The 15454-nt window shown below is 36.8% G+C and overlaps 1 protein-coding gene across 4 annotated transcripts in view; it reads right to left on the reverse strand.

Moving 5' to 3' along the window:
* Positions 1 to 15454, reverse strand: part of SNX14 (sorting nexin 14) — a 61041-nt gene that overhangs the window by 26161 nt on the left and 19426 nt on the right. The window contains exons 7-16 of one of the 4 annotated variants that reach the window (XM_055135224.1): positions 14686 to 14770; positions 11420 to 11573; positions 8967 to 9042; positions 7731 to 7775; positions 7546 to 7626; positions 7338 to 7452; positions 4760 to 4915; positions 4290 to 4414; positions 3355 to 3413; positions 879 to 905 (exon numbers count right to left, since the gene is read on the reverse strand). In XM_055135224.1, the coding sequence (XP_054991199.1) occupies positions 879 to 905; positions 3355 to 3413; positions 4290 to 4414; positions 4760 to 4915; positions 7338 to 7452; positions 7546 to 7626; positions 7731 to 7775; positions 8967 to 9042; positions 11420 to 11573; positions 14686 to 14770 (923 nt within the window). Of the gene's footprint in view, positions 1 to 878; positions 906 to 3354; positions 3414 to 4289; positions 4415 to 4759; positions 4916 to 7337; positions 7453 to 7545; positions 7627 to 7730; positions 7776 to 8966; positions 9043 to 11419; positions 11577 to 14685; positions 14771 to 15454 lie in introns of those variants that run through there. The other 3 variants (XM_004605639.2, XM_012932098.2, XM_055135225.1) reach the window with 3 other exon arrangements.

Below are 15454 nucleotides of genomic sequence, written 5' to 3' on the forward strand. Positions count from 1 at the left end.
AAAAGAATTATTATTCCTATTTTAAAAACTTAATTACAATTACTGAAATAAAAATAAATTGATCAAGCATCAAATACGCCAAGTATTTTACAATGTCTGGGGAGCAAATTTTAAAAAAGTTTTGGGGGCGACACCTGGCAATACTCGGGGGTTACTCCAGGTCTATGCTGAGGATTTACTCCTGGCTGGCTCAGGACCATATGGGATGCCAGGGATCAAACCTGGGTTGCCCATATGCAAGGTAAGCAAGTGCCCTATCAGCTGTGCTATTACAGAAGTCCCCCCAAACAAAAATTTTTCATCAGTGCTGGGAACTGAACCTAGGCCCTCCAACACACATATATGCTCTGCTGCTGCCCCACAACCCTGGTCCACAAATCAACTTTACTTTAAAAATGGAAAAAAACTATAATAATAAGTAATAACAAGTTATAAAATAAAGTATTATTTTATTTAAATAAGCATGCAATTAGTTTCTTTAAAAATCCAGAAGTAACACAACTATAATAGAAAAAGCTTCCACATCAAATATTAAAATGAAAACACTTGAACTTTTTAATATACTTTAAAATATCTGTTGTGAATATGCCCAGAGTTACAGAAAGGCTCTCTGAAAAATATTAGTTAGAAAAATGCTCTTAATAATTTTTACACTAGAAACTTTTACTTTATGAAAATGTTATCACGTGATTTCAGAAAGATGAGTCTAGAACTAGAGTTTAATTTTAAACAGGTATCCCAAATAATATACAAACAGAATCACAATGCCTTTTTTTCTTTCTTAGCTATACTTCAGTTTCTTTAGGTGTATTTTCTGGACTTAAATAACTAATTTCAAAAATAAAAAAAAAAAAATCACATGCTGTCTCAAGACTTACCGAAAATCATCCAAACTTAGGCTACCTCTGCAATAACATACGTGAATTATAGAAGAAAAGGAGAAAGCCCAGATATTAACAAGTAGCACTTTAAAATATAAAACAATATTTTTAAATTTTAAGGCTATACAAATAGCATGGATTTCTGAATAGGAAAAAATTCTTATAAATAACATGACAAAAGTAAGAAAAGGCACAATGGATGTTTGGGAGAGTTGAAAATATGAATTCTAGATTATTTATTTACCAGGTTTTAGTTTGGGGGCACAGCTGGTTATGTTTTGGGGCTGCTCCTGGCTCAGTGATTGAGGGTTCTTCCTGACAGTGTCAGGAACTGAGCCCGGGCTCTCACACTTGCGAGGCAAATACTCTGCTACTGAGCCATATCCCTAGTCCCTAATTCTAAATCATTTCTTAAAAGTTCTTAAAAACTCACTGTCAAAATTTTTCATTTTTTGTTTTATATGCACTTAGATATACATTTGTTTGATACCATGGAAAGGAAAAAAGAGACTAACCAAAATCTTAGGACAAAGCATGTACACTGTCCCGCAGGAATTTTGTGTTTGTATTAAAGGTAAAATTATTCACGTTTCACACTTTTTCTATCAAAAATATGCTTTAAGCTAAAAACTCAAAGATCCCTAAATAATGTTTAAAGCTATGCTTTAAGTAGCAATGAAATAATACACATTTAAAATTATCCTATTTTAAAATGCAATTCAAAAAAATCCATAAAATACATAAACAATTTAAGTCATTTAATGGCAAATTAGTAAAGCTGCTCAAAATTTTCAATGATATAATATCTAACCTAGGGGCTGGAGCAATAGCACAGCGGGTAGGGCGTTTGCCTTGCACGCGGCCGACCCGGGTTCGACCCCCAGCATCCCATATGGTCCCCTGAGCACCACCAGGAGTAATTCCTGAGTGCAGAGCCAGGAGTAACCCCTGTGCAGAGCCAGGTGTGACCCCCCCCAAAAAAAAGCAAAAAAAAATAATAATAAAGTTTAAAAATATATATATATCTAACCTAACTCTAGAATTAAACTAATCAAGCATCTAAGAAATATATTCCTAACAGCATTGATACTTGATATTAAAGTCAAGCCAATAAAAAGAAAAGTTGTCTCTTTTATTAAAGACTTATAGCTGTAATTTTAAAATATTCTTTTAAGGGGCTGGAGCAATAGTACAGCGGGTAGGGCGTTTGCCTTGCATGTGGCTGACCCGGGTTTGATTCCCAGCATCCCATATGGTCCCCTGAGCACCGCCAGGGGTGATTCCTGAATGCAAAGCCAGGAGTAACCCTGTGCATCGCCAGGTGTGACCCAAAAAGAAAAAAAAACAAAATTCTTTTAAGTACATCGCTGCCTATTATAAAGAATCAAATATATATTTCACCTTTTATAGGTTATTACATATTTACTAATAAGCCATTCAATCATTTAAAAATTATTATCCTGTATATCTTAACAATATGCCAATTCTACTTCAAAATTATTCAAGATTCAAAAATTTCAAATCAATTTCAACAGTTCTTGATTACAAAAAAAAAAAAAGGCAATATATTTTCCCCATGGCGAAGGTTTTCACATTTTTCCTTGTACTTGCTATCTTAAAACAACTCTAGGAGCCAGGAAGATAGCTCAAAGGGCTAGAGAACGTGCCCGACATACCAAGCTCAATCCCTAGCAATTATGGGGCATGGAGTATGACCTCAGTGTTCCCAAGTGTGGTCGTGGTGGCTCCCAATCACTGAACAGCCAGGAGTGACCACAAGCCCATGGACACTGCTTTAGAGTCTCCACAGATAAATAAATAACAATTCCATTTTCTGACCTATCTAGTTCTTTGTATCATGTCTCCAAGTTTTAATATACTTTTAATATATTTATTATTTTACTTGCTTATACAAACAAGAAAATATTGAGAGCAATTTGAATATTATATAGATGCACAAATGTGATTCCTGTATCAATTCTGGACACAGGACAAATCAAGACATTAATTATCCAGTTTATAAATGGATAGAGCTTTTTTCTTTCTTCTGTTTATCATTAACTGCATATTTCCAGATGCAGAAGTAAAAGGAAGAAAAATTATCCATTTTTATAATCAGTAATTACTTTAACAAAAGGTATTCTGAGAAAAGAAAAATACTATTATCTAAAAGTGAGTTGTCTATGAATTTCATACATGAAAGTAGTTCACATTCTCCAATAAAACAGCTACCAAGCATTAATATGAATTATGAGATCAATAAGGCAATGGTATGTATCTTAGTAATTTTTCTACAAAAACTTCTGTCAGATTAACTATATGTAGTATTATAATTCATTAATAAATGCCATGTTATGTAGCAGTGAAAATACAAATTCAGAGAAAACTCACAATAAAGTCAATGATGGCATCACAGAATGATGAGCATCAACAAGTACAAACATAAAGCATACATATGAATGACTACACCTACCTGTTAAATTTTGAATTGCGTGTTGGTGATTCTGCACCTCTTAAAAGCTGTCGAAAATACTTTAAAAAATATGATTTGTTAAACTAACATTTGATATTGGAACATTATGTTTTACAACTCTGCTTAAAGAAAAATTATTTAAATCAAGTGAGTAAAACGAGTTAAAAGGAGTAAGGATTAAAATATTACAAATAGATGAGACTGAAGCGATAGTACAGCGAGTAGGGTACTTGTCTTGCATGTGACCAACCCGGGTTCTATTACTCCATTCCCCACATGGTCCCATGAGCTCCATCAGGAGTGATCCCTTAGCACAGAGCCAGAAGTAAGTCCTGAGCATAGTTGGGTATACCTCCCCTCAAAAAAAAAAAAATAATAATAATAATAACAAATAGAACTACTTAAGTTATTTGATTCCCCATAGGTATATAAATAAAGTATACATCAGAAAAGGGAGAGTTCTGCATCAACAAAATACTATGAAACCACTCAAATAGCAAATCAGGTCAAAACACTGGATAACAATATACTACATGACATATATACCAAACAACAGTTTTAGAATTGAGAATTGTTTTTATGATTAACTTCTAATCTTTATTAAACTACATAGTAGAAATGAGTACTCAGTTCCCCTCCCCCCACCTCAGTATTTGGACCAGACCCAGTGCTGCTCAGAGCTTACTAGGCTCTGCACTCAGAGATGACTCCTGGCAGGGCTTGGGGGACCATCGGGGACACTGAGGATCAAACCCAGATTGGCCCGTGCAATCCAAGCACCCTACCCTCTTACTATCTCTCCAATCCCAAGTACTCACCTCTTAATTAATGCTTAATTTTACTGTTTACTTTGTTATTAAATCATCCATCTAACAATATCAAAGCCTACTGAAATTTGGAGGAAAATCCTCAAATTAGATTAATATCTAACTTACCTCATCACTGTGGCAGAACATAGGGGTAAACACATTTTCCAATAGCGAAAGAACATGTTCATATGCTTCAAAAAGACATCTCATAGTCTGAAGTTTCACAACATCTATGTAAGGGCCTTCTGCAACTATTTTAAAAAGATTATACTGTTGAATAATTATATACAGTCACATAATTACACTGTTATAATTACACATGAATAGTATAAATACAATATATGTCATGACAGTGAGAAAACATACAAATAACCTGTCTGATTACATTTTGCAGAAACTTCATTTTCACACTAGAATTAAAAACCACCAAGCTTCAATTCTGGCACGTTATTAGTTATATGAATTATAAATAAGTTTCTTCATCAAAATTTTCATTTTATTAGTACAAGAGAATAATGGCTGACCATGTATTTCGATTAAAAAAGAATACATGGAAAAAGTGAAAGAGTCATAGAATTCATTTCCATGTAACTTACTTTTTTTAATCTCTTCTACAATGAAGGAATCAAATCGAATTTTATCAATACTTTCATCTAAGCAATATGTTTTATAAATCTTCTGCAACTCCTCATGAAGAGACACCATTTCTTCAACTGATAACTCTGGTCGCAAAATTCTATCATTGAATTCCTCTAGTAAATCAGGAGAGAATTATTTTAATATAAAACCATCTGTGAGAACTTCATGTCCCCAAATTATAATAACAGTAACATCAAAAGTTGCAACTATAATTATCTATCAACTTAAGCATTTCAAAAAAAATTTCTGGAATTGGAGAGATAGCTCAATGGGCTGAGCACACGTTTCACATGTAGGAAGCCTGGGTCTGATTCCCAGCACAGCATCATATGCTGAGCACTGCTGGGAGTGACCTCCGAAAACAGAGCAAAAGTTGCCACTGAGTACTCGCGCTGAAAAAAAATTAATCAATTTTTAAATAAATTGAAGTATTTAATTGGGAGTAAAACAACTATGTGTGCTAACTTCTGGTTCTGTGCTCAGAGATCACTTACAGTGGTGCTACAGGATCATATACCGCACCAGGGTTCAACCCAGGGTCAGTGGCGTACAAGATGAGTGCTTTACGCACTGGTACTATCTTATCTCTCCAACCTACTTCAAATATTTTATATGCTAAAAAAATACTTTTATAGCAATATAAGTATTCTAAATTATAGCATATAAACACTTGTCTAAATTTCCTTTAAATAACACACTGGATGAATTTTACCAAAGATCTGCTATCTTAAAATAACATTCATTTGAGGCTAGAGAGGTAAGGTAAGGTTTTCCCTTGTATATGGCTGACCCAGGTTCAAGCCTCAGTACCCCACAGTGTCCCCTGTACCCAGGTATGATCCCTGAGTGCAGTGCCAAAAGTAAGCCCTGAGCACTGCCAGGTGTGGTTGAAAAACCAAACAAAAATAAGTAAATCAACTAAATCAGATTCATTTAAATAACTGGAAAAAAATTAGATGATATTTTGGCTTCAATTAAGTTTTTAAATAATATTTCTTACTATTGTGAAACTACAGAGTAGAGACAGAACTGAGAATCTGAACAAATAATTTTTTCGTAAAATAACATAGTAGCATTAGGATATCCAAATACTAATTTTGTGTTTGAGTGGGCAGAGTATCTTCTGGGCAACACCTTGCAGTGCTCAGGGCTTCCTTTTAGTGGTGCTCCTAGAACCTATATGGTAACTGGTAATCAAATCATAGTCATATACATGCAAGGTAAGCATTTTAAGCCTTGGACTCCCTTTCCGATGGCCAAATACTGAAATTTTTATGATAAGAGGCATTATTAATACAAAACTAGCAGCTTGATTCTCAATTACCCAAACTGAAACACTGAGAAGAAACGATGGACTTTAATAACAACAACAAAAACTGAAACAGAACCTAAAGGATCTGCAGAATGACAGCAGATTCACATATAACTGGAACTATCAAAAAGGAAGCAAAAATAAGAAAGAATATCTGATAAGTGAACACCCAAGAATTTTCAAAAATGATGAAATATACGTGTACCCCAAGAATCTTAGTAAAATTCAGGCAGAACAGAAAGAAAACTATGCATTGTAGTTGAATTGCTAAGTGCACAAAATAAAAAGATAATTGTAAAATCAGTCTCAAAAAAGAGATATTATAGATGAGACAACAAGAATGAAAGCTGATTTCTCAGAAGTAATGGCACTGTCCAAATAAAAGAATACCTTTAAGGAACTGAAAGAAAAAATTTTCAACCTAAAATTCTATATTCACTGAAAATATCCTTCAAGATAGTCAAGTGAATAACTTCAGGCAAACAAAAGCAATTTACACCAAGCAGACTGACACAAAAAAAGGTGTGGAAAAGAGTTCAACAGAGAGGCTGGAGTGTAGTTCAGCAAGTAGGGAGTTTGACTTGCATGCAGCAGACCCCAGGTTCAATCCCTGGCATCCCATATGCCCCCCCCCCCCCAGCACCCAGGAGTAACTCCTGAGTGTAGAGCCAGGAGTAATCCCTAAGCATTGCTGGGTGTGACCAACCCAGATTTGATCCCCAGCACCCTATATGGTCCCTCAAGCACTGCAGGAGTAATTTCCAAGTACAATCAGGAGTAATCCCTGAGCATCAGTGTGTGTGGCCCTAAAATAAAAAGAAAAAAATTCAAAAACAAAAATTAATTGAAATGAATAACTGCTTCTTTATTTTTGTTTGAGGGCCACACCTGGCATTACTTGAGGCACAGTGCTCAAGGGACTATGTAGTGTCAGGGATCCATAATGACCGAGTTCCTAGTACATTTTTCATTATACTGAGTTTTCAGTATTTTTTTTTTCCCTTCTAATAGAATTTGGCTAAAGTTAGTTATAGGTTATGTCCCGATGTGGAAAAGAAATAGGCACTCAAGAGAAACTTACAGAGTTCTGATAAACTTATATAATATTGAGCAAATAAAATTCAAACAATAATAACGACAATGACAATAATGGATCTGACATATATATTCAACTACATGAAACAATTTTAAATGACATGGTAAAGTACACAGATAAACCTCACCCACAGTCAGACATATCTGCAACACGTGCACTGCTCCTTCTTGTTTCAAAAAGTTCATAAAACGAAATAAGAGATCTTGTTGCTCTCGGATTTGCTTCAATTCTAATTTCAGCACCTTGATACAACATGGAAGAGTAAGACAATGCTATAAAAATAGGACGAAACTGTTTACATAAAAATTAACAAAGTTATTGCTGAAAATACTTACAGATGGCTTTTTATTTCTTGGTTCTGCAAATTTTTGCAAGAATGGAACCAAAGAGGAAGGTGGTTCAGTTGCTTTTTCAAGCTTTGAAGAAAGAGAATAAATTTTTAAAATAGTATTTCATTTGACAGTAATCAAAAATTCAATGCAATGTGGTCCAAGAATTCTAATTAAAGTTCAATACTCACTGGACTGTCATCTATAAAGATGATTAGCAAATGATTCACAGTATCCTGGTGGGAAAATAACAAGAACGGGCCAGGTGAAAATAATTCCATTACTGTGCTTTACCTAGAATTCTCAGTTTTTATCATATTCTGAAATTACATAAAAAATCAAAATAAATGAAGCAGTGGAAAAACAACAACACATACTTTTTTTCTTTTTTTTGGGGGTGGGGTGGTGAGAGTTAGGTACACCTGGCAGCACAAAGGCTCTAGTTCTGACTTGGCAATTAATGGTCCCAGTGATGCTTGGGTAACCATAATGTGCTAGTTCCTGCCTGTGAAATTTAAAATGTTAATAAGAGCCAGAGCCCAGAAGATAACTCAAGTGACTAAAATGCATGTTTGAATGTAGGTGGTCCTGGGTTCAACCCTCCATGCTACAAAGCACCACTGGGAGCAACCCTCAAACACCAAATCAGAAGCAGACTCTGAGCCCTGCCAGGTGTGGTCCAAAGCAATAATAATAAGCTAATAGATTATTTATGCTTCTTTAACACCTTACTGAACCAATAGTAAAAACTACTCAAATATTCATCTATGGATGACTGGATACGCAAAACATGGTATGTATGTATATATATATGTATATATATACATATATGTATGTATGTATCATACAATAGAATATTCTTTAGCCTTGAAAAGAAATTTCAATATATGCTATAACATGAAATACCCTTGAGGACGGGACCCAGTCACACACACATACACAAAAAAAATCTAATTTCAATTATATGAGGTATCTAAAGTGGTCAAATGCACAGACAGGAAGTATAGGAGTGATTGCCAGGTCTAGGACGAAGGAGAATTGGAAGAATATTTTTTTTTCCTGTTTTTTGAGTCAACATGATTTACAGTACTGTTAATATTAGGGCTTCATGCATATAATGTTGCAATACCACACCCGCCACCAGGAGTGTTTTCCCTCATTCCACCCCCACCATGGTAATCTGAGTTCTGTAAACCAGTTTTCAAGTTCTGTTGTCTTTAGCATTTGTTAGAGAATTACTATTTAATAGGTGTAGTTTCAAAAGGCATACAGATTTATAAGATGAAAATAGTTCTTGAAATGGGTACTAGTGATTGCTACAAAATATCAACAAATTTATTACTACTGAACTGTATGTGTAAAATACTTAAGATGGTATAGTTTGTGTATTTTACCATAAATAGGGGTAATTTAAAAAAAAATCTTACTGGATCAGCTAGGAAATCCAAAGACGGAAGAAATAATGAACCAGAGAGTATCTCTCTTAAGAGCAAGGTCAGAGATCTGGGGGGAAAAAAATTGCATATATTAAACTATTGGTGATATACATGAATTTTTACCTGGGGATCTTAATAAATGCATGCTATAATTCGGTAGGTCTGGAGTATGTCCTAAGATTCTGCATTTCTAATAAACTGCCAAGCAATGTTTATGATACTGGCTCATAGATCACATAGATTTGTAGTCTTTAACAGACTAAAGAAAAATACTATGTAAGGGGCTGGAGTGATAGCACAGCAAGTAGGGCGTTTGCCTTGCACACTGCCGACCTGGGTTCAAATCCCAGCATCCCATATGGTCCCCTGAGCACCGACAGGGGTGATTCCTGAGTGCATGAGCCAGGAGTGACCCCTGTGCATTGCTGGGTATGACCCAAAAAGCAAAAAAAAAAAAAAAACTATGTAAGAGGTGAAAAAGCATTTCCTAAGCAAAAGAATAAAAAAGAACACAAGAAAATATATCCTGGGGCTGGAGTTATAGCACAGCGGCTGTGTAGGGCATTTGCCTTGCACGGAGCCGACCCGAGTTCGATTTCCAGCATCCCATATGGTCCACCAGCATGGCCAGGAGTAATTCCTGAGTATAGAGCCAGGAGTAACCCCTGTGCATCGCTGGGTGTGACCCAAAAAGCAAAATAATATATAAATATATATATATATATACCCTGCCTCAAGATATCTTAAAGGTTTAATACATATTTTTAAAACAATACTTACAATTATATCAAACAGCATAATTTCTTTAAGTACACTTAGTTAAAATACTTAATACATAGGGCTGGGGAGACAGTACTGAGGTTAGGGACTTAGTTCAACCCCTAGTACCACATGGTCCCCAGAGTACTATAATGGCCCTGGAGATCCCTGAGCATCTCTGGATTATGTCCATGTACCCCTGAGCACTATGGGCCCAAGAACTACAGTAGCAGCATTAGGCCCTAGAACTGAACTGTCTAGCCCACTTAAATAAAATCTCCATGAGTGGTCCCAAAAGCCCCTAAGTCCACTTGGTAGCATTTTAGCAGTGTTGTCCTGTTGTTCATCGATTTGCTCGATCGGGCACCAGTAACATCTCCATTGTGAGACTTGTTGTTACTGTTTTTTGCATATTGAATACACCATAGTTAGCTTGCCAGGCTCTGCCGTGTGGGTGGGATACTCTTGGTACCTTGTAGGGCTCTCCGAGAGGGACGGAGGAATCGAACCCGGGTCAGGCGCATGAAAGACAAACGCCCTACTCCCTGTGCTATCCACTTGGTAGCCCAACAAATTAAAATATTAAAAATTTAAAAGTAGGGCCTGAGTGATAGTACAATGCGTAGGGCGTTTGCCTTGCATGCAACCGACATGGGTTCTATCCCCAGCATCCCATATGGTCCCCTGAGCACCACTAGGAGTGATTCCTCAGTGCAGAGCCAGGAGTAACCCCTGAACATCGCCAGGTGTGACCCAAAAAGCAAATAAAAAATTTTAAAAAAGGGGCTGGGGTGATAGCACAGCGGGTAGGGCGTTTGTCTTGCGCGCGGCCAACCCGGGTTCAATTCCCAGTATCCCATATGGTCCCCCGAGCACAGCCAGGAATGATTCCTGAGTGCAGAGCCAGGAGTCAGCCCTGAGCATTGCCGGGTGTGACCCAAAAAGCAAAAAAATAAAATAAAATAAAAATTAAAAATAAAAATTTAAAAAAAAACTTAAAAGTAAATTTGAATAAATATTTAATAATACATCACTGAAAATTAGCTGGCTAAAGAGAATACTAGGTGTTCTCATTATAATTCCCAGCTAGATACCTGAACACCAGGTAACTTTGGACTTAAAAGACTACAGGGGTTAAGATGGAAGCATTTAAGCTTGCACTCAGCCACCCATGTTTGATCCCTGGCACAACTTATGATTCCCCAAACCTCACCAGGAGTGATCCCTGATCACACAGCCAGGAGTAAGTCCTGAGCACAGCCTGGTAAGTGTGGAAAAAAATAAAGTCTATCTGTATCATTTGTTCAAAGTGTTTCTAGCAGTGAGTCATAATCCAAAATTCTCTAGAATACTAATAATACCATCTCGAAGGAAGTATCAAATACCAATACTAAATACTACGGAAGTAACAAAGTATAAAAATCTAAAAAAAATTTAATTCACATTCATCTTTGATTTCCTAAGATCACTCCAAGAAAAAAATCTAAGCAGTAAAATACTGTCACATAAATAGTGTGATATCTAAGATGACATTTAAGACCTAACAAAATACCTTTTCTAATTAAAAATTATTCATATCATAAGCTAACCTCAAGTTTTAGGGTACTCCTATTATGATTAAAAATAGCAATTCACATATGGCATAATATGCAGATACTGTTATGACATTTCTAATCTATTTATACCTGCAGTCTGTTGCTTTAGGAGGCAAGATATAAGGAAAAAGTAGTTCAGTAAGTTTTCTTAAATAGTGTAATTCATCTCTTCGACTCCTCAAAGCCACATGAAGATCTGGACCATATTCTTCCAAAGCTGCTTGCTGTAAAAATGCTGTATTTTCTACTATAAATAGATTTTTAAAAAAATTAATATTAAAGAACAATATATATCTTCAGCCAATTCTCCTAATCTAGAAAAATCACTAAATAGTAATTCCTTTCCAGACCTTTTTTCTTTCCAATAAGTATTTCACTGGGAAATTATTTTAAAATAGAACAGAAAGTACTTTTGCTTGTTGATATGTCAGGTTTTTTTGGTGTTGGTTAATTGTGGATTTTTTGTTATGATAAATTAAGAGATGAAAGAGTGGTTTACTTCTCTTCCTTTGGTTGTAATTAGTATTGCTGTCCAGGAATCACAGCTTGTTATGGTATTCGTACATTGGACTGTGGTTCTCACACACACTTTAGCTGCAGTGTTCAGCATAATTTTAATTGTGGTGTTCACAAAGTTATAAATATCTAAAGTTTAGAAGTTTTCTTACCTTTAAATAAATTGACAGTTTTTCCCATTGGAAACCAGATTTTATATTTATATTACTCCTTTAAAAATTAAATCTAGGGGCTGGAGCGATAGGACAGCGGATAAGGCATTTGCCTTGCATGCGGCCGACCCGGGTTCAATCCCCAGCACCCCATATGGTCCCCTGAGCACCGCCAGGAGTAACCCCTGTGCATCCCCAGGTGTGACACAAAAAAGAAAAAAAAATTAAATTTATATTGGGGGCTGGAGCGACAGCACAGCGGGTAAGGCGTTTGCCTTGCATGTAGCCAACCTGGGTTCGATTCCCAGCATCCCATATGGTCCCCTGAGCACCGCCAGGAGTAATTCCTAAGTGCAGAACCAGGAGTAACCGCTGTGCATTGCCAGGTGACCCAAAAAGCAAAAAAAAAAAAAAAATGTAAATCTATAGAAGTAAAATTTTTTTACAGTGGGGGGAAGAAACCATTCACATAAAGCACCAAATGTATTATCTTGTTCATCCTCTACAAAACAAATATCTATCCTAAGTGTGTTTTCATGCTACAGCTACAAACACAGCTGGCTGTAGTACAGGGGCTGCACACACTGTTGTGGTGTCAAAAGTCCCTAACAGCAGAGTTCCCAAAATGTGGGCATTTCCATAAGTGGAGGACACCAAGGATCAAACTCATGGAAACATAGTTGCAAGTTTCTATACACAAATGAGTTTGAGAAGTGCTGAGTTAATATATAAGCAATTTCTTTGCCACAGAACTACTCATGAATTTTTGACATGTCAGTGCTTATTGGTAAAGTACTGGGAGAATATAATACACAGTAAACACAGGAGATGTCAAGCAGGGCCAGAGAGATAGCTCTGGTTGTGGTCGACCCAATCCCTTGCACCCTATATGGACCCCAGAACTGCCAGTGATCGTAGAGTGAGTAGGGTGTTTGCCTTGCACACAAACAACCTGGGTTCAATCACCAACATCACATATGGTCCTCCAAGCCCACAAAAAAGTAATCTGAGCAAAGATCCAGGAGCAAGGCATGAGAAAGACTGGCCTTACAAACAAAATAAAAAAGTATTCTCCAGGGGCTGGAGTGATAGCAAAACGGGTAGGGCGTTTGCCTTGCACGCGGCCGACCTGGGCTCGATTCCCAGCATCCCATATGGTCCCCTGAGCATGGCCAGGGGTAATTCCTGAGTACAGAGCCAAGAGTGACCCCTGAGCATCACTGGATGTGACCCAAAAAGCAAAAAAAAAAAAAAAAAAAGTATTCTCCAGAACATCCTTAGGGCACTCCTCTGACAAATGAGAATATATACAAATAGAGATTATTTATTTTGCAAAATCGGTATGAAGCACAGAAGCAGTTTTGTTTATAAGGAAAACATTTTAGCTTAACCTAACATCAAATACCAAGTAAAGATTTCACTCATTCAATCAGAAAACATTTACTGAACAAATGCTATGTAAAAATTATGACAATAAAAATGCCACGACACACATGAGAAACAGTAAGCAGGTAATCCTACTAAGCTAAAATTTAATGTACAGATATAAACAGTATTAAAATTTTGGACAAGAACAGTATTAAAATTTTGGACAAGGGTTTAAACACATAGTTTAGACTCTAGAGAAGTCCTGAAATACTTCTTAGAAGAAGGGAGCTAATATAAGAATACAGATATTGTAAAATTAACATGTAGCAATACACAGAATAGACCAGAACAAGTTAAAACTGAAATTAAACAAAATAAAAGGGTAAGAGATGTGAAAGATATCTCAAAGGAAGTAATGAAGGTTACAGACTATCACTCAGGAAGAAAAATGAAAGCCATCAATAATATAAAAGTTTAACTATATTTTAATTTTAATGTATTCTTGAGTTTTCACAATCACTTGCAAGACTAACAAACTACTGTGACCAGGAAAAAGATTTAGTGGTAGGCTGCCTGCCCTACAGCCCAGAGGCCTCAAGTTTGGCACCAACCCACAAGGTCTAAGATCCCTCTCAGCTGGAGAAATTTTTTCCATGACCCCAGGTATATAAAACAGATACACAATTCAAACATTTATTGATAATGAGTAATACATTTTTGTCATTTGCTTGTCCATTGGGTTTTGTACATATGCAGTACTCAGAAATTACTCGCAGCTCTGCCTCAGTGGTGCTCAGGAAACCAGCTGGTGCAGGTAATGGAACCTGTGCCTCCCTCATACACAGCATGCACTTAGCTGGTTGAGCTACCTCTCCAGCCCAAAGATTTAAGGCAAATTTTTCACAACTTCCATCCCACATATTCAGTTACATGAACCCATGTATGGTCATGACCACAATTAAAGCACCAAGGATTAGGGCTAGGAAGATAGTACAGAGGTCAAGTGACTTGACTTGAAGCCAACCACGTTCAATCCCCAGGACTGCATATGGCCCCCAACCACCTCCAGGAATGATACCTGAGCAACAGTGGTATGGCCCATAAAAACACCAAAATAAGAACCTAGGGCCTAGCTTCCAGTTGCACTGTCACTGGAATCCTTAGTGCCCCATCGACTCTGGCACATCAGAACCAAGTGTGCAACTCCTAGTCTTCATACCAAAAGTAAAGCGAAGGGTAAGAAGCAAATAAAAAATGAATATTAAAATTTTAAAATTTACACTAAAAGTGACTTTATCCTAAAAATGAAAACATTCTTACCTTTCTGAGTGGCTTTAACTATCACTTCTATATGCTTCATTGCTGCTTTCAACAGTTTCTTGGTTATAATAGATGGAATATCCACCTAAAAAAATCAACATCAAAATAGAACTTTAAAAATTATTATATTGTTACAATGGCAGAACACTGCAAGTAAAATACCAAAACATAAAACCTAAAAAAACAGATGTGGGGTTGGAGTGATAGCACAGCGGGTAGGGCGTTTGCCTTGCACGCAGCCGACCTGGGTTCGATTCCCAGCAACCCATATGGTCCCCTGAGCACTGCCAGGAGTAATTCCTGAGTGCAGAGCCAGGAGTAACACCTGTGCATCGCCAGGTGTGATCCCCCTCAAAACAAAAAGAAAAAACAGATGCATAGGCCAGAAAAGATCATAAAGGTTTAAGCTGCTTGCTCTGCAAACTGCCAATCCCAGTATGATCCCCTGCACTCCATATGGTCCCCCAAGCCCCACCAAGTGATCTGAGCAGAGTCAGGAGTAAGTCCTGAGCACAGCTAATTGTGGCCCCAAACATTGTCCCACCTCCAAATTAGATACGACTTTACAAAATTAGTTTAAGGACCAGGAAAGAGAGCTCAGAAGTCTTAACTAATGCTTACATGCAGGAGGCTGGGATTCAATCCCAAGCACTTCATGATTCCCGATCCCCTAGTACTAATGGGAGCAATCCACAAACATACAGCCATGAGCACTGTTGGGCATGGCCGCAAAATGAACAAAATTATACACACATACACCTCCGTCCCT

Source organism: Sorex araneus, chromosome 4 (assembly GCF_027595985.1).
Source record: "Sorex araneus isolate mSorAra2 chromosome 4, mSorAra2.pri, whole genome shotgun sequence".
Classification (NCBI taxonomy): domain Eukaryota; kingdom Metazoa; phylum Chordata; class Mammalia; order Eulipotyphla; family Soricidae; genus Sorex; species Sorex araneus.